We start from the raw sequence: 19,348 nt of genomic DNA, 5'->3' as shown, positions 1-19,348 counted from the left end.
ATTAATTAGTATTTTACTCTTTTAAAGACAAAGATAGAATTTATTAAAAATGTGAAATGGACAGAAGGGAAGATTCAATTAAACTGGAATCTAAACATTACAAAATAAGGAGATCGGAGACATTAACGAAACATAAAAAGCAGTAAATTTATTTTAGCATCAAACACAATTAGTTAGGAAAATCAAGTTTATTGGGTGTTATTGTCATGGAAACGGTTGTAACCGCCACTTTGCCCAGCACGTCTTGGCTTCAGATATAACCCTTTGCTACTGCTGTGAGAAGTTTCTGCTAAAAGTTGTAGCTTATGTTAAACCAGACCTCCTGAAGTGTAAAGGACTGTGTATCTCTTGTCCTACAGCCTTATGCCCAGCTCTTTAACATGCTGTTATGTTTAGTTTAACAGACTCACACTGTCACATTATGGTCGCTCAGCTGTGACAGGGGAGAGTTTTAGTGATATTTAATGACCTTAACTTAATGTACTTCAGTGAAAGAGCACATTTTACACACTTACATCAACTTTTTCAATAAATCTGTTGTTTTTTAATGATTCAGTTACTAAACTACTCGCCGCCAGCTTTACTTTAAATTATTTGCAACCTTTTTTCAAAGCACACAGTGTGGTGAGGTGACTGCTGAGTGATTTTTCTTGCCAAAATAGAATGAATGAAAACCAAGAAGGAGAAAGAAGAAACTAAACGGAAAAACCTGCCTGTATGCTTCGGCTGGCAGCAGCATCAGTTATTTATAGTTTGTAATAAATGTGCAGAAACAAACAAACTCTTTTATTCTTCTTAAACTTTTACTGAAAATCATCGGCTTTAACAGAAAGAGAAATGGGACTCTCCTCTTTAACATTGTGAAACTTCTTGTGGTTTTAATCGCAATTTTAACGATTTTTTTCCTACATGTCCTCTGATACCTTAACCATGGCTGTGGTCCAGCCTTAGCCTTTTTAAAGCCTCAGTTATATTAATGACCCTTTCACTCAATTGGATTTGCTTTTGTCCCATCTCTGCTTTTCTGGCTTTTCCTGTAAAAGGTTGGAAGCTCTCAAATTAACCAAAAAAAATCATTACTTGGAGCATCTGCATAATTTCAAAGTATATCTCTTTCTTAACTCAGTCATTCACTGTCTCTGACCTCTCTCTCTCTTTGTTTTGGTTTGTGCTGTCTTGAAGATCTCTTGGGTAAGTATTCTGTTGACAGCGTCGCCTGCAGTCGCCTGTTCAACTTGTCTCTCAACCTGCAGTTCTGAATTTTCTTTTTTCTTTTTGAACTTTTCACTCACTTTGACGTCTTTGACTCTGCCGTCTTGCTCTTTCTTCTCTATTTTCTCTCCTGCTGTTTCTTCCTCTCTTTTGGGGGTTGTGACTGGGTCGTGGCGTTTGGATTGCGGGGTTTATCTGCGTAGCGACTCCGGCCGCTACCGACGGAGCCTCTGAATCTCTCCTGGCAAAGAAAGAGTCTGCTGATGCCAATGATGCGGCTGCTTCTGCCCCCGTGGCTGCCCCGCCCATAGCCCCTGCTCGTTCCACCACTGCTGCAGCTGCGCAGGCGCCCACCTCGCTGCCCATCTCTGCTCCTGCCTCCACCACCTCAGCCACAGACATCGACCTTTTCGGAGGTCAGTGTAGGTGGAGGGTAGGATGCAGACACGGCCTGCCTGTTTTTCTGCAACAAGCCCATTCATTGTTTAGTTACATAATGATAGATTTCCTTTGTTATGAAGCTTGGATTTACTTTTGGAAACACAGGAGTGCAATATCATAACCTGACAAAAAGCATACAGGCTTTTGTCTCATCAGGTTAACCACTGAGCTTAAATGTTCTACATACTCTTTTTGATGCGAAAAACAACATCAAATGCATATTCTAACAGTAGGCAGATGAGAAATGCATTACCAAAGCTTTTCGAGGATAGAAATGTTGTTTAGCAGCACTCACAGCTCTTTTTGAAGAATGTTTCCTTAATCTGAATTAAGAATCTTTTTAACATATTTTTTTGATCTTTTCTCAAGTTGCAGCTTTATTTCCAAGCCTTATTTTATCTAATATAAAATACCAAAATTAAACGGATATTTCTTCATTCTATAGCTAGAAATGTTTGAGAGTTTTGGGGGGGGGGGGCGCTGTTGATGTACAGATGTACTTCATTTTTGGAAAAAAAATAATGCTTAGTGATGTGACTAAACATGTTTTTACGTCCTGCTTTGTGACTGCCATGCACGTACTGTTGTGCTGGCTTTGTGTCCAGCTATCACGCATCATGTTTTTCACTCGGCAGGGGAAAAACCTTTACCATTTCAAATCCGCCCCCCAAAAATTAACCAGTACCGTACAGCATTATTTCATTCCCCTGCAATGTGCAAAATCATGATGCATATATTTGAGATTTGTCAATTTGTGCTTTTTGTTATCGCCCTGAATTATTTTCTTCCTATGAGTTACTAACAGTTTCTTAAATATGCCAAGACGAAAACTGGCTGAGTGCTATTTAATGATAATTTGGCATATTAGTTAATACTAACAAACATTCAGAGTACTACTAAAACACCAAAGAGAAACGACCTTTGTCCATCCCTGACCTTGACATTTCCCCTCTTGTCACAGAGTGCAAGTAACTTGTGACAACATGCCTCATTTCACGAGCCTGCACTGGTGGTGCACTCACTGAATGCAGCATTATGCAGCCCCATCAAAACAAAACTCATCATGTGACTGATGATACAATGAGATCAATCATTGCAGTTACTGGGCTGCATATTTCTTGTATTCTCTGCTTTTTCCTGATGCTGACCTCTCATTTTTCTTCCCTGTCCATTTCATCTGTTTATTCATCTTCTGTTCTATACATCCATGTGTGTGTTGGTGTGTTGGTCCGGGTGTTACGTTTTGTGTTCGCGTTCCGGCTGTTTTTCGTCTGCAATACCCTAGATGCGTTTGCACCTTCCCCAGGAGATGGTCCTGCTGCCGTGGCCGCGGGCCCTGCTGCTGATGCATTTGGTGGATCTGGTGGGTGACAAAACAGCTTTCTGTGCAAACGTGTGTGCATGGAGGTACGAGTGCGTGTGCGAATGTGAAGGCTGTTGCTTTTATTATATTAATAAAGCTGCTTCTGCTTTCATAGAAGACAGTAGAACAAACCTGCCCTCAGGTCCCACTGTCTCACCCCAAATCCTACTCCAATGCCCAAGTCATGGACCCTCTCCTCCTAATATTCATCCAGTGAATACTGCAGTAAAAAGCACAGCACAGCTATTATCTTCTCAGTATTCCAGAAATAAATGTCTTTTTTAACACCACTAACCATGACACAACTGGATTATGATGGTTATACTAATCATATTTTATTTTGGTTTTTAATAACTTGCATTCAGCTGTTCTCTTTGGCCTGCAGCAGCTTACATAGCAGAGAAACTGAAGCAACCTACATAATGTCCATTCAATAAGCAAAAATGTTACTTTACATTATAATTACCCCTACTGTAATCACAGAGTATTTAATATTTATGTGTGATTAACCTTAAAAATAACTTTATCCTGCATCCACACTTTATCTTCTGTGTAAAAGGGAAGCACCAGCTTTTGACAACTTTGTGCATTGGTTAGCTTAGTTTTTCAACAATGAGAAGACTGGAGTGATTCCATGACTTTTTTCCAATTTTGCCACAACGTACCCCAGTACTGCTCAAAATACATTAATCGCCAAGCTTAGGTTCTAATAACTTTGTAAAATACTTAAATAAAACAAATAATTTTGTTCCTTACTTTGTCAATTGTGTTATGAACCTTGATGTTCACTATAACACCATTGCTAGGCCAAAATACATCTGTGCTTTGTTAGCTTTTCTAAGCTTCAGTTGTTGTTTTAAGTTCATGATTAGCATGTTGCCTTGCTAACTTTAAATCATTACTTGCCAAACATTAGCAAGTCACTAGTGTCAGTGTGAGCATGTTAGCATTTAGCTTATTTACAAGTGCACTGCCAAAGTTATTTACTTCAAGAATGAAGATCAAGGCCATTTACGTAGATTGATTAAGAAGTACTATATATAGTTAACTATTTTGATAAAGAAGAAGAAAACTTAATACTTAATACTTTTACTAACTTGTATACTTGACTAGACCCAGAATTACTTAATGCTAACTAGGAACCCACCCGACGGATTAATAAAGTTTTATCTTATCTTATCTCTAATTTTCTAGGTTCTTTGCTCCATGTATTGATAGGTGTCCTGCTCTTATTGATAAACCAGAAAAAAACAAAAACAACCAACAAACAAAAACTAATGCTAACTAGCAAATGGTTGACTGTGTAGTAGTTCTTTTGTAATAAGTAATATTTAATCCCCCCCCCCCCTTTTTTTTTGTCAACCCAAGTTAGAAAGACTTGTCACTCTAGGACAGAAAAAACAGTTTAAATTGATTTTTAATAGATACAAGGTATTTATAGCATGTCCTTTCATTCTTATATACTGCTAGCAGTGTTCACAGAGCCGGCTGTTTCCTGGACACATGGATGGTTTGGATTAGGCTTGCATGTTTGAGACAAATTGGGCATCATGGAATTATTCCACTACTAACTATAGTCCATAATTACTGTTTTTTCTTTCTATTGTATTTTCTGCTGAAGTTTGTGGATGGAGCACTGAAGTTAAAGAGTTACCATGTATTGTTTTACTTTCTTTGACCCTAACTTGACACTTCTGAGGTATTTAGCCTCACAAAAATGCTTTTTGCAGTTTTTGTCACTTTAACAAATCCTTAATCCCTCCCTTCCTCATCCCCTCTCCACTGACCCATTCCCTTCTTTTCTAATCATTACCCCCTCCCTAACTCCTGAACGCCACCAACCTGCTGCTCTTTGCGAAGACCCCTTCGCTACGACGGAGGGCAGTGCGGACATTGCTCCAGAACTGGACCTGTTTGCTATGAAGCCCACCGACACGGGGGCGGATGCTGCTGCCATTACTCCTCCCACCTCTAGTGATGCGCCGACTATCATCGCTCCCATTGCTGCCCCCACCCCTTCTTCCACTAATACCACCACCACAACTACTACTGCCACAACCTCCACCGACACCACCACAGAGTCTGCAGCTGCCCCGACTCTAGATCTCTTTGGTGGTAAAGTCTTCTCGCTCTCATTATGCCTCTCACTGTATTGCCCTGCATTATGACAATGGTGATGATGATGGTATTAATAATTATGATGATTGTGTTGCTCTTGGTATTGATGATGATGATGGTGAAAATTACAATAACTTGCCCAGTCCCTACATTCTGATTTGTTTTTATATTTTTCCATGATACCTTTCCTTTAGATTGTTTATAATCAATCAAGCATTTTGACCTCTTCTGTTAAAAAAACCCCAAAAAACATGAATATAGCGAATTAGAAAAAATCTCCAAAGCCAGTTTTAAAATTGAATATTATTTACCGACCGGGGACCAAAACTTGTACTTATTTGATCTCTGTGGATAAAAGAAAATTTTGTTTTGTGTTTATTAACAGAGGTGGCTCAAATTGTGTTGATTTTTTAATATTACTAACAGTCTCCCAAACTTGGAGGGAAGAAAAGTGTTTTCTTCTCCTGCTTGTGGCCAGAGTTTTTAGATACTGGTGGATGGGAATGCTGTATTGTAGCTTATGCATCTGAGTTAAAAGGGAATATCGCTAAATGTCAGAATTAAAGAACAGAATTTGTCTATGTTTGTTTTTCAGTGTGTGGAAAGGTCTAATAACCCAAAGGCCTTAAGAAGCCCAAATAAGAATTGTTTTTGCTGTATATCTTTGCCAAGCTAGCGATAGTACACTGATTCTGATATTCATGATAAGTATACTTTGGTCATCTGCTGAGCTTTCTCAAACTCAGCAGAGCTGAGCCATTGATTTCTAAGTTTTGTTGAACCTTTAGGTTTTTTAAAATTACCAGTGGATTGCTTGTTATGAATTTTAGTGCACTCGTTTTTAAATTAATTATAATAACTCATCTAGTCTCAGCATGAAGGTTAAGTAATTTTAGTTAATCTATGACAACTTAGACCTGCCAGGGCACAAGGGACATGGGCCCACCCTCCTGTCAGCCCGCCACCTGCAGGAGATGCCGTAGGGGTCGGTTGCAGTGTGCACTGAGTGGCGACCCAGGGCAGAGACCCTGGCAGACTGATCCCCATCTACCAAGACTAACAACTGGGACATTTAATGTCGTCTCTCTGGTGGTGAAGAAGCCTGAGCTAGTGTGAAAGGTTGAGAGGTACCAACTAGATATATTCAGGCTCACCTCAATGCATGGCTTGGGCTCCAGAACCAGTCTCTTGGAAAACGGCTGGACTGTCTAACTCTGGAGTTGCCCTTGGTGAGAGACGGCAGGCTGGGTGGGTATCTTAATATCCCATCTGGTTGCTGCCTGTACATTGGAGTTTTTGAATGAGAGGGTTTGTTCCCTGTGCCTTCGGGTCGGGGAACGGGTCCTGACTGTTGTTTGTGCCTACGCACTGAACGACAGCTCAGAGTACCCGACATTCCTGTAGGAGCTTGATTTGGAGGAACGGCCTGCCAGATCTGAACCCAACCAGTGTTCTCTTACTGGACTTATGTATAAACCACAGTCTGTCCATAGCAAAAACCATGTTCGAACATAAGGGTGTCTACAAGTGCATGTGGCACCAGCAGGTCGATGATCAATTATTTAATCGTATCTTCAGATCTGCAGCCATATGTTCTGGATACCTGGGTGAAGAGAGGCACTGAGCTGTCAACTGATTACCACCTGGCGGGGAGTTGGATCAGGTATTGGGGGAGGATGCTGGACAGACGTGGGGTGCCTAAACATATAGTGAGATCTTCAACTCCCTTGACAGCATAGCTTAGACAGCATTTCGAGGTAGACTGGGGACATTGAGTCAGAATGAACCATTTTCAACGCCTCCATTGCTGAAGCAGCTGCACCGATGCGGGCGCAAGGTGGTTGGTGCCTGTCATGGTGGTAACCCCCTAACTAGATGGTTGACACTGGAGGTGAAGGGAACCGTCAGGCTGAAGAAGGAGTCCTATTGTGCTTGGTTAGCCTGTGGGACTTCTGAGGCAGTCGATAGGTACTGACAGGCCAAGCGGAACGTGGCTAAAGCAAAAACTTGGGTGTGTGTAAAGAAGCCATTGAAAAAGAATTTTGAACTAATCATACTCCCTCCAAAATCAACTTGGTAGTTTGATACTAATATATATATATATATATATATATATATATATATATATTTTTGTTTAGCATCAGAAGGGATCAAACACATTTTGTTTTATCCAACAAATGTAGAAAATGTACAAAGGTAAATGACAGTCCTCTTCGGAGTTTTTGTTTGTTGCTAATTATTAGCATACTAACATGCTAACATGAAATTAACTGAAGAAGCCAGATATCAGAATATTGTCATGCCAACATTACTGTTTAGCTCAGAATGCCACACAGCTACAAACAGGATTTTCTAAATGAAAGTATGTTTATATATGTTTTATTGGAGGGCAAAGGAAATGCCAGGTGTTGAAAACCTCTCCCGTTAGTCTTCTTATCTCTTAGCTCTTGAATTTTGAACATGGCAGATTGTAGTGATTATTATATAGAAAATATGTAAGTTTGTCTTCATGCTTAACTTTGGCAATATTTCCCTTTTAACTCTCATTCTGCATTGCACTGGATAGATACACAGCAACTTATCCATTTAATAATCAAAATATCTGCTCTCTCTGCTTTCCCCTCATCTCTCTTCTGAATCCATTTTGTATGCACTGGACTTTGGACTCTGAATGTACATATGATTGTGTGTCCTTGTTCGTAGATATGTTTGATTCTATGCCTGAGCAAAGCCCTACCACTGAATCCAAAGCTGCTACCACTCCTAGCGTAGACCTTTTTGGTGCAGGTACAGGAGTTGATATCCATTTCTCTGTCTATGGAACCTCTTCATCTCCTCTGGTTTCTATATGTCCACTCCTCTGTCAGCTGTTCTTTTTCCTCACCTCTTGGTTTGTCCCCCCATAGTGGTATGTGACAACTGTGCATGCATCCCACTCGTCAATTACCGGATAATCGTTGTGGCTGCTTTCTTTCTATGCTTTATCTTTCTACCTGCCACGCTAATGCTTTTTTTTTTTTTTTTTTGCCCAACCTCCATGGTTTTCTTCTTTCTCGTATTCTGCCTCTTGCTTGCGTTGGTAAATTAGACCTTCCTGCTGTTTCACGCGGGCCCTCTCCTTTGCCCGAGCCGGCTCCGGCTGGAGACATTGTGACGGGTGAGTCAAGCTGCTTTACCTTTACTGCATCACTGTTTTCCTTCCTTTTTTATGAGGGGTGCAGCCAGACAAGTTTTTGCATGGTACTGGGAGACCTCTACTTCCAAAGGATGCACGCTTCAAGGATGTGGATACACAGTTAAGATGCAGGGATGCTTGCTTCCTCCTTCTGCTTCTTCTTCTCTGCATGTCTGCTTTAGTCTTTTTAGAACAGGCAGGAAAAAAACCCCTACATGAGCAGAGGAGTCTGTCACTGGAACTGAAGCAGTGATTAATAAAACTGATTTAATTAAATCTCTTTTTCTATCTCTTCTGTCCAGATTCGTTTTCATCTCCTGCTCCTACCCCTGCCGCTGCCCCGGCTCCTGCTTCTGTTCCTGCGGCAGGGACCTCATCTCCACCTAAAGCAGAGCCAGAGCCTGTCATTGACCTGTTGGGTACTGTACATACAACACCAACTGACAGATATATACGATTTGCGAGGGATTTGTTAAGAGTTGTAGAGTTTGTTAGAGTTAATAAAGTGTAAACCCACTTTATTAATGTCTCAAATACACTCACATTCGGTAAGCATCAGTGTCCTGATACCATAAAGCATATGTACGCTCACTCAATAGATGTTATTTAAGTACTGACTTGACATCCCACACTGGTATATCACTTCTACAATAAAATGTGACATATAATTGATGTTGATGTACTTTGTGCCTCATATTATTTGACTCTTCCGTATCTTTCTTTTGTTTGTTTGTTTTTTGTGGGTTTGTTTTGTTTTGGGTTTTTTAATTGGGGAGGGGGGGGTGTATCCTAGAGCAATTATTTCTCTATGTCAGGGGTGGGGAACTCCAGGCCTCAAGTGCCGGTGTCCTGGAGGTTTTAGATGTGTCCTTGAACCAACACAGATGTTTTCCTTGTATTTTCTGTTAAAACAATTCTTGGATGGATTGCCTTAAAATCTGATTTAATTTAACCTTTTTTGTTCACACTTTTTCTTTTTCTTTTATAAAGATAATTTTGTGTCCTACCCACCCCTTCATTGTGTCTCATTTTGTGTACCAGGGCTGACCTCTCACCCTTTTCTGCCCTCCATGCTGCCTTGTGGATAACTGGATGCTCCCGTAGACTCTTTCGGGGGCCCTGTGGAGGAAACGCAGAGTTCTGCTCCTGTAGGACTTGAAGACGACCTGCTGGGAGGTGAGTCTCTTCTAGTTGTCACTCTTTGGAGTTCCATCACAGTGTTTCATGCGAATCAAAAGACTGAATGGACAGAAAACTTTAAGTAAGTTGTGCTGAAAAGTCTTTTAAAAACTTTTCATTTTGGCAAATGGTTGATTGGAGAGTCTTACGCTGATTAAGATGTCGTCAATAAAGTAATGACTTGGCAGCTCTAGTTGAATTAATTGCACAGCTGTTCCAGAGTGACTTAGGACTCATTTGGAATATGTCTTTCCTCCACGACCTCCCAATGACATCATGGCTATGTCTTGCCCATCTCATTTAGATCTTTATTGAATAGTTGATGAACCTACTGGGAGGTGCAGTTGTGCATTAGCTACATTGAAACTACAAAACCTTTAGAAGTAGATGATGATACCCAGACACTTGGCAAGCATTTATTTGGCTCTGTGTATGTCACTGTAAAAAGAAAACTGTGCAGATCTGGCCCAGTAAATGTTTCAGTGCATTACAGAAATAGTCAATTTAAGTGAAAGTCTTGCTTTCAGAACTGTCATAATAAGACTAATGCAGAGTGTATTGGCAGCATACACTGTTATAACTCATCAACCCCAACGCTTCAACATTACACAGTTTTTTCTCTTCTTTCAGCTGTTAAATACTGCTGAATGCCTTTATAACTGAAACATCTAGAAATAAATTTTGTCAGGTAACTGTGGAAGAAAAAAGGTATTTATTTAAATCATTATCAGCATCAGTTCAATCTTCTCAAGACACTTTACATCAGAAGGTAAAGATCTACCATAATAGTGAGAGATCTATCCCTATGACCAAGCACTTGGCTATAGCAGGGAGGAAAGCTTCCTTTTTTAACAGGAAGAGCCCTCCACCAGAACCAGGCTCAGGGAGGGGAAATCATCTCCTGCAACCAGATGTTGGGATTAGTGTAAACAGGAGACCGTTCATGGAAAGCCCACTAGCAGCCTGAGGCCAGCAGCAAAACTAAGGGATGGTTCAGGGTTTCCTGATTCAGCGTCAACTCCAAGTTTTATGAAACAGGGAAGTTGGAAGTCTGATCTTTAAAGTAGATTGGTATCTGCCTTCTGAACCATAAACTAATAGCTTGTTCCACAGGAGAGGAATCTGATAGTTGAAGGCTTCGTCTCTCATTATACATTTGGAGACTGTGAATGACAAGTCAGCCTTCAGTCTGACAGCAAAGTGCTCTGTTGGGACATTATGATACTATGAATTCTAAAGATATGTTGGAACATGAATATTTTATCTGTTTTCCTTTCGGAGGGATGATCTGTTCCTGTTTATTTCACTGTGCTGATGCAGTACTCGGTATGATTCTACAGTCCTGTTGTTTATATCCTTCAGGATTAATGTCCCCCACCCTCACCCCTGCTGCCGCTCCAGCCCTGGCTCCAGCTCTGGTGCAGAATGACCTCCTAGAGACGGGTTTTGATGCCTTGGGCGCGCTTCCTTCGCCAGCTCCACCAGTACCTGCTGTAGTGGCAGTAGTACCAATAGTTCCAGCTCCAGCAGCAGCAGTAGAACCTCCATCCACTACATCAGCACCCTCTGGTGGCTTTGATGCTTCAAGTAAGTGGTTGTTATGTTGCTTCATTTTAGTGATTGATGTCATTGTCTTGTGAGTTAAGAGAATTTTATGAAATATTTTGTTGATATTTGCACAGGTCTTGCTTGATGTGCATTAATCTCGGTTTGCTTTATTAAAGCCGAGCGCTCTTAACAGCTGACCTAGTTATTGTTACCTGCTGACAGCTTGATTTCTGCATGAATGAGACGCTGACGTGCTGGGGTCACAGTCTGACGTAAAACTCTTGTTCCTGCTGACTGCTTTATTCCTCAACACCGCTGCTTCTTTTGCACTGGTCTTTCTCTCTTAGTCTCCTCTATTTTACTTCTTTAACTTTCACAAATGCTGTGCTTTCTTCACCTCCCCACTCACCCCTCCACTCTCCCTTCTTTCTATTTTCTTGCTTTCTTTCTGTGTTTCTCCTCTGCTTTACACATCTTGTTCCCTCATCACCCTCCTTCCACTCTGCTGGGTCATTGCTTGCTTCTTCTAATCTGTAACTGGTGAGTTAAACCCTGCGGTGGATAACAGCATGCCCTTTGGACAACTCTCCCTTACTGTTTTCTTTACCAAAGCTGTTCCCAAGTTGCATGTTGTCTCCTGCATGAGACACGATTGGTGCTTACCCTTAATGCATCTACGTTTCCCTTCAGTCTTTTGGATTTTAGCCTCTTGGAGTAACCACATGCCATCAAGGCTTCAGCGACATCTTTCAAACCTTCCTTTTTTTTAAAGCATTACTCTGATGAAACCTAATAGATTGGCATCGTATGATTAAACCTACTGCAAGCATTAGTCAAAGACTAAAGGTTATGGTCTACTTCCTGCAGTTACAGTTCATTCAGATCCACTACAGACTAAAGAAGATTAATGGTTCCACCTGTAAGATTTTTATATTTTGCTGTATGGCTCTGTTTTAGGACTTCCCCACCCTTTCACACACATACAGGGAAAGCTAGAGGCAGGGAGATCAGTAGAAAGTGGAAAAGAGGAGCTAGGTGGAGGCAGATTGCAAAGTGACTTGCAGATGGGCAGCTTCTTTGGGTAGGATATACCAGCTTAAAGGTACAGTCCGTCATTTTTTTTATTTTATTTAATTTAAAAAATGTACTCATAAATATATATTGATTTGTTTGCAACTACATTTTCCAACAACTTGATGCATTCTCATAAACTTAGAATTAATACATTAAAAATACACTGCAGCAGATGGTGGTTTGTCGAAGGATGTTATGTATGTGGCAAGACTGGCCATAGAGATGAGAACTCATAGGTGTTCGTGTGTTACAGAGGCAAATTTTCTGAACCTTCACACTTGAGATATGAAGGATAGTACACATGGGGGGGGTTTTTCATCAGAGAAGGGGTCTCCTGGGGGACTTCCGGTAATGGCGTTTACTGAGTAGATGTGTTTTTGGTCCACTCTGCTACACGGTTCAGTATTTACCTTGCTAACCTACCTCTATGAGATTTTGAATCCCAGTTTTGGATGTCTCTTGCCGTTGTCGACTACCCATGATCCAAAGAATGTCAAAGGGTAAACAAGAGAAGGGGTCTCCTTTACCAAAGAAGTGAAAACTCAAGAGACAAGCCTCTAAAACATGCAAAAACAGCAGATTAGGAATGTGGCTTTCCCGTCTCTGGACAGCTGAGAACAAGCCAGCTAAACAGCAACTGCAGATGGTTAAGCTAACATTGTACCAGCTAATGTTAGGTCAAAGTATCAACTGTTTCTCTCTCTGATAAACAGATGGATGACCCTGTCACATTGCATGAGAGTTTATTTACTAAATGTCTGAGTCCAGCAATGTTAGATACACTTCAAAGAAAGTTTCACTAACACTGGCTAATAGCAGCTAACAGCTGCTAACACTGGCTAACAGCAGATAACAAAGGCTAACACCAGTGCTTAAAAACAGGAAAGTTCAGGATATCCTCAGCAACTCACCTCAGACAGAAGTGAACTTCTCTGTCTCATCGACTTGTACTTTCACAAAATTTCAGAGCATGGTCTATATGAGATATTACAAAGAATTTGTAGCCGAACAATCAGCTGAAGAGGACTGGCATTTCTGGAGCAAATGTTATATCCAATTTTTGCCAAAGCTGTTACTTCTGCTTGCCTGCTTATACACTGTGAAGCTGTTAATAAAATTAAAATTGATCGTTTGTACATGCATATATACCACAACAAACAGCCAACTTGTAACAATACAGTACTTCTGTAATTGTTAGTTGGAATTAAACCAGCTGGCCTTGATGACACCTGGTTTAGAACATGTCCTCCAGATGTTGCTGGTTTTTAAGTTCTGAGATGTGACAATCTTAACTGGTTGAGCAGCTGACCAAGTGAGTTCAATTGGTGCAGTTTTGCCCTCAAATGTATTACCAGACATTGTGCATGTGATACACAACTGAATACTTATGCTGTCACAGCCAGATTGTCCCACTCATCATACTGTCTGCTCTGTGTTCGTTAACGTAGGGATTGACAGGTTTGTAATCTATGTTGTTTTATCCCACCTTCCCACCATCAAGTGTTTGATGGATTAGGTGACTTGCTGATGCCTAGTGTAACGCCCCAGAGCACTGGGGGCAGCACTACTGGAAGCACTGCAGGAAGCATGGGAACTCCTGTTGCAATGGGGGGTATTGCAGCCGCTCCATCCGCCACCCCTCCTGCTACCAAAACCATTGTAGGAGATCTGGACACATCGCTGGCCAACCTGGTTGGAGGTAAACTGTAGCTTTCCCTGTATGGAGTTCTATTATTTGTCTTCTTACATAGAAAGGTAACTCATTCTTCCTTCTTTTTCCTGTTCAGACCTTGGAGTAAAGAAAAAGTAAGTGTGTGAATTCTATAAAAATTAGTTAATCATTAGATTTGCAAACCCTTTCTTTCTTTTTGCTCATTTGGCCCAAAAAGACAGAGATTGAAGTGACATTAATTGCATATATCTTGACTTGTATCCTACATTTAAACTCCTTTAGGGACTCACAGAGTGAGAAGAAGCTAACAGGAGGCGCAAACTGGATGCCACAGGTAGCCCCCACAAGCTGGGCTACACCGGGAGCCCCCATGGTAAGAACAGTATTCATTCCATCAGGATCAGAATACGCTTTATATGAAAAGCAGCCTTTTTGAAAACTAAGTTTAGAAGTGTGCGTTTGTACTGCCACGGGTTTATCAGTAACTACATTTCTTTTAATCTGTACTTTCATTTAATCTGGACAGTAAAATCAGGTCACTTAGGCAGCCACTGTGCAGACACTTCCTGAACCAAGATGTGTTATTGTGACCTGTTCACCTGTTTGTTCTCTTTAGACCGGTGCCACCCCTGGAGCTCCTGGGGTGCCAGGAGCAGCTCCCCCTGGTGCAGCCATGGTGCCACCAATGAGTGCACAACCTGGCTTTGGCATGGTAAGCTTAATTTAATTTATAATTAATCTTTTCTGAGGATTGTAGAGAGCTTCTAAACTAAGAAATGTTTTTTTCCTTATGCTTAACTTTGTTTAACTGACTGAATGCATATTTTTGAAAACAGACATCCAAAAACTACACCCCTTTGACCTGCTTTTCTATCTTATTGCATTTTTTGGGAATTGGGGAATTGTATCGCTCCAAGACTGATGTCCTTCCCTTGTCTTACCAGCCTCCTGCAGCAGGGCCTGGAGCTCCTGTGATGCAGCCCATGATGGGACAGTCCATGATGAGACCTCCCTTCACTGGGGTGGCCGGAGTTGCACCTGGAGCCGCTGCACCAGGAGCACCGGTAACACATCACAGTCTTTCCCTCAAAATTAGGCTGTATTTTCGCATGCTTGTTTAAGTGGGAAACTCAGGATAGCTAAATGAAATAAAGAGCTGCTATAACAGCAACTTGACCAGTCTGCTAATATGGAAACATTAGGTGAGAAGGGCTAAAGGTAGCTGGTTAGCAGGGGCTAAACTTTTAAAAACACATCGATTGGGTTGTCTGACAGTAAATTAATTGTGCCGTGATCTGTGCATATATATGTATATTTATACTGGCTTTTATGTATCAATTTAATAGTTCTGGTTTTCATATAGATCTATAGAGATATTCCTTACAAGCATTGCTTATATTATTAAGAATCATAATAAGAAAACAATTTTTTGTCCATTACAAAGCTGTGGGACTTCGTCCTAGCAAACAGCAAAACTACAACATAAAGTACAGTATATAAGCTCCAGTAAACTTCTCTGTGAATGTGCTACAAAAACGCATTAAAAAGCACATAAAAACAATGTAAAACAACATAAATGAGCTACAGTACATGTTGGGAGTCAATCTAAAAAAATGTTACTTAATTTTGAATTTAATTAGTTATATCTTCTTATCTAAAATATTTGTGGTCAATTTAAGAAGATCTGTGTGTCCTGTTTCTCCAGCTTTCTCCAGGACCTGCGAGCCAGAGCCCCAAGAAGCCCAAGGACCCATTGGCAGAACTTGACCTCAAGGACTTCTTATAACGCTCCAGGTGGGAGCTCATGAAAGAATTCTTGTTGTACGTTTGTTGGAATCATGTGACTTGGCAGTGCCACTGCAAATCTGAGTTCAGAGCTTAAAAAAGTCATCAACAAACAATAAAGCCATATACAGCATCTTCAGGTTTTTTTCTGCTTTTAGCTGAAGTTAAATAAATATTTTATTTCTGTGCTTTTATGTCCACAAAAATAAAATGACTAAGAATGAGCTTTGGATTAAATAAAACCCAGGTGGAATTGAGCGTCTTCAGCTAGGATTAATACTAGTGTGATTAAGGTTGTAATCCTGTTGGTTTAGATATTTTATAGATTGCTGTGGTTGAATGTACGTAATTGAAAACACACATATACACACAGGTAGTAAACTTGATTTTAATGTTTGGTAGTTTTCAATCTGCATCTTTAATGTCAGGTATTTGGTCTTCAAAAGGATACTCATGAACTTCTTGAATATAAGAAACATGAAAATCAGCTGGTTTCAGATCATCGCTTTGCAAAACAAAAATCACAGTCAGCTTCCAGTACAGACCTTTTCATTTGCCTCCAGAACAAAATGACTTTTATATTAAAAATGCTCTCTATTTCCTGTCTTCCAGCTGCTTCCCTCTTTGGATGAGAGCCCCCTCACCTTTTTACCTGGTGTCTGTCAACATCTCAGAACACCAGCGATGTTCAGCTATTCAACCTTATTAAGAGCCTCTTTTCTCCACCCTACTCCAGCCCAGCCCTTCTCCTGTGTGATGTTGTAGCACAAACTGTGAAAGTGAACCATAGCGGATTACATATAAATATACGAGAAAAAAATAAAAGCGTGTGCTTATGTCGATGTACCAAACTTTTGTCTAAACAAAATCACTAAAAAAAGAAAATTAAGCGTGAGAAAGCGAAGGCGTACGTGTTCGGATTCATTTCTAGTACTAAGTCGAATGATGGATGTGCTTTGGTGTCCTGAGCTCCTCCCCTTATTTGTCTCCACCCCTTTCTTTGTCTGTACCTCCTTGTAAAGGGGGAGGGGCTCTCCTTTTGTCCCACTCTGATTGGATGAGAGTGGGAAAAACAAACAAAGCCCCGGGAGATTTTTCTGAGAAACATGCTGTGTGTTGTTTACAGAAAGGTCCTCTTTGATGTACATAGATTTCTCCGGGCGAGGATTTCGTCTCTATTCTGTACGTGTGTTGAAGAGAAATATAAATGTGAGTCAGACATGAAGTTGTAAGAAGTGGTGTGAGTATCCTTCTATTTACCATCATCTTTCAACACTATTTGGAAGCAAATATGACTACCGCTACATGATTAATATACTGTGTATTTAGAAACCTCTTCTATGGGCTTCTGAGTCATACAAGACCAGCAAGTGATCCTTTTGTTTGTTTCTCTTGTTTTTCTTGTTTTTAACTGGTGGCTTATTTTTCTACATTTCTTCTTTTGTGTTTTTGTTTTATGTTATTCATTTGTATATGTTCTCTTTGTTTTAGAATAATCCTCCATACTGCTACTGATATTTGCTGGTATTGCTATTACAGGACATATCTTAAAATGTACTTCTTCAGCACGGAGGTAAATTCAGACTATTCCTGTCTAACTGTCTACGTAAGTCTGCTTTTGACACTTCTCACACGGGGAATGTCTGGTGCCTGTTCTTTCTTTCAGACTTTCTCAATAGCAATGCCATACCAAACCCTGTGTTCAGCCAGCCCAAATTAATCAATCTGACATCCAGTTGATTTAAGGATTGAAATTTATATTGAGTCATTTCTAAGAACAGCGGTTAATCAACATGGTAACCTAGCAACAACTAGAAAATCCCATCACTGACTTGGGTGCGGATTAAAGGTACGTTATGGAGTTTGCATACGATATTCTGCTTGCATTCAATATTTCACACCAAAGAAAGCTGTTTAAGTATCCCCGATCCGTTGATTATGGTTATGAATACGAAGCATTTACTTCATGTAAAGAAAAACCTTTGAAATGTACAGTGTTTACACCTCCTCATCAAAACCTTACTCCTGTTAGCAGTGGAAAACTCCACATGGTACCTTTAACTTCAGTGTTATCTAGCAGTATGCACCCACTGAGCAAACGTGGCCAAGTTATAATGTGAAGAAAAAAAATCCGATCCTGCTGCTGTCTGAACACTGCGTTTGAGTTCTTCATATGATCAGTACTGACGATCGGCCAATTTTTAGTGGAACTGTATGTAATTCTGTATGTGGCCACATGAGGAACAGTGTGTAGAGAAACCCACAGGAGGTCACTGTCGAACCTTCTGAACGTGTTACCCAAAGCACTTCTGTTCCTGCTTACTTACATTGAAATGTGTATGTTTTCAGTGTTGACATATGCATATGTTTGGACATTGTTTAACACCGGTCCCCCTCTCCTGTGCTGTAAACTACAGACAGTTATCAAGCTTACTCTGTGTGTTGTCCTCTTAGTGGATTGGTTGTGTGAATCAGATGTGATTCAGAGAAAATAATGGGAGATTATTAACATTTTTCATGACTAAATTATGAAAATTGTATTTTTGTTTAGTTGTAAATTTATTTTATTTACAATGGCCCTCCCCATGTGCATGTAAGCCCTTTGAGATGCAATAAATTCAATGATGGATTGAACTGTCTGGCTCCAAAATGACTGCTTTTATTTCAGTTTCACCACATGAAAACGCTACATTATAGGTTTTTTTCTTATAACTGTCTTTTGCTGTGGCTCTGTCCTCCAAAAGAGGTCTAAAAGAGTAGAGTTGAAAAACATGTGTATGTCAAAATTTGAAATGATCACAAAATAATCAAGAAACACACATCCTAGGCCGGTGTCTCTTCCCAGTTATTCCAATCTAGATGTGGGGTTGTACAGTCTGGGTGTAGAACGAAGCATGTGTAGTCTGTACTGACTATTATGATTTCATTCTGAGCATGAATGCTTCAGTGTTAGTATTTTGTTTGCTGGCATTTTTGTCTTATGTCTTAGCCAGAAGTGACCATATTTGAATGAAATGGAGTGATATCAGCAAGTCATTTTTTGTGCTGTTTTTTGTTTTTGTTTTTTGCTCAATTGTTTTGTCTTTTTTTAATTTAACTTTATTTCTCTAAGCCATATGTTGATAAAAAAATTTTTTTTTCCTTTACTCATTCAGAACCTAAACTCCACAGTGTCCAAATTTAATTGAATACTTTTCTGCAAGTTTTTTAAACAAGAAAACAGATCCAATGTGAAATGTGTCATTTTCAGTTTAAAAAATTTCAGCTTTTTCAATCATTTACGCAATAAAAACCTATTAATCTGTAAGGTTCTCCACATTAGTCTGTGGATAAACTAAGTTTACCTTTGACTGGAGAAGCCAGTGCAACCCCATACATCTGAGAGAATTTTCTTCATCCCTGTTCTTCCATGAAAAAAATAACTTTTTTGCATGTGCTGCCAGTTTTTAAATCTCACTAGAGTGATTCACATCTGGGCTTATAATCTTGATCCAATAACACTCTGTTTCTTCTTTTTTATTGTCTCAGTAGATTTGCTAAAGTGCTTAAGGTTGTAATCCTGTTTAAAGGTTCATATGAAGCAGAATTCAGAGCTTAATCAATGATATCAAGCTGCACGGTCGCATCAAACTATCACATTTCCAAAGCTATACTTCACAGTTGATATGAAGCTACTCTGGAGAAGTTTTTCGTAATTTAATTTAAATTTTATGGATTAAACATCCAATAAACTGTGTGCAACTGATCGGTTTTCTTAATTTAAAAGATGAAAGCACTTTTA

At 40.0% G+C, this 19,348-nt stretch overlaps 1 protein-coding gene across 6 annotated transcripts in view; it reads left to right on the top strand.

Moving 5' to 3' along the window:
* Positions 1-18,201, top strand: part of snap91a (synaptosome associated protein 91a) — a 58,958-nt gene extending 40,757 nt beyond the window's left edge. Inside the window, exons 13-28 of one of the 6 annotated variants that reach the window (XM_086310560.1) lie at positions 1,183-1,191; positions 1,416-1,628; positions 2,960-3,016; positions 4,877-5,131; positions 7,838-7,921; positions 8,223-8,291; positions 8,612-8,728; positions 9,414-9,485; positions 10,851-11,075; positions 13,612-13,809; positions 13,898-13,916; positions 14,065-14,155; positions 14,399-14,494; positions 14,727-14,846; positions 15,488-15,576; positions 16,180-18,201. In XM_086310560.1, the coding sequence (XP_086166686.1) occupies positions 1,183-1,191; positions 1,416-1,628; positions 2,960-3,016; positions 4,877-5,131; positions 7,838-7,921; positions 8,223-8,291; positions 8,612-8,728; positions 9,414-9,485; positions 10,851-11,075; positions 13,612-13,809; positions 13,898-13,916; positions 14,065-14,155; positions 14,399-14,494; positions 14,727-14,846; positions 15,488-15,568 (1,706 nt within the window). In that variant the 3' untranslated portion in view covers positions 15,569-15,576; positions 16,180-18,201. Of the gene's footprint in view, positions 1-1,182; positions 1,192-1,415; positions 1,629-2,938; positions 3,017-4,876; positions 5,132-7,837; positions 7,922-8,222; positions 8,292-8,611; positions 8,729-9,413; positions 9,486-10,850; positions 11,076-13,611; positions 13,810-13,897; positions 13,917-14,064; positions 14,156-14,398; positions 14,495-14,726; positions 14,847-15,487; positions 15,577-16,179 lie in introns of all 6 variants that reach the window. The other 5 variants (XM_086310559.1, XM_086310558.1, XM_086310562.1 and 2 more) reach the window with 5 other exon arrangements.
* Positions 18,202-19,348: the final 1,147 nt, after the last annotated feature.

This window comes from Aulonocara sp. 'chitande type north' Nkhata Bay, linkage group LG11 (genome assembly GCF_057382095.1).
Source record: "Aulonocara sp. 'chitande type north' Nkhata Bay isolate Kocher_YH1m ecotype deep benthic linkage group LG11, A_spYH_male_GT1.1, whole genome shotgun sequence".
In the NCBI taxonomy this organism is placed as follows: domain Eukaryota; kingdom Metazoa; phylum Chordata; class Actinopteri; order Cichliformes; family Cichlidae; genus Aulonocara; species Aulonocara sp. 'chitande type north' Nkhata Bay.
Note: the sequence above shows the minus strand (reverse complement) of the source record. Positions and strands in the feature narration are given on the sequence as shown.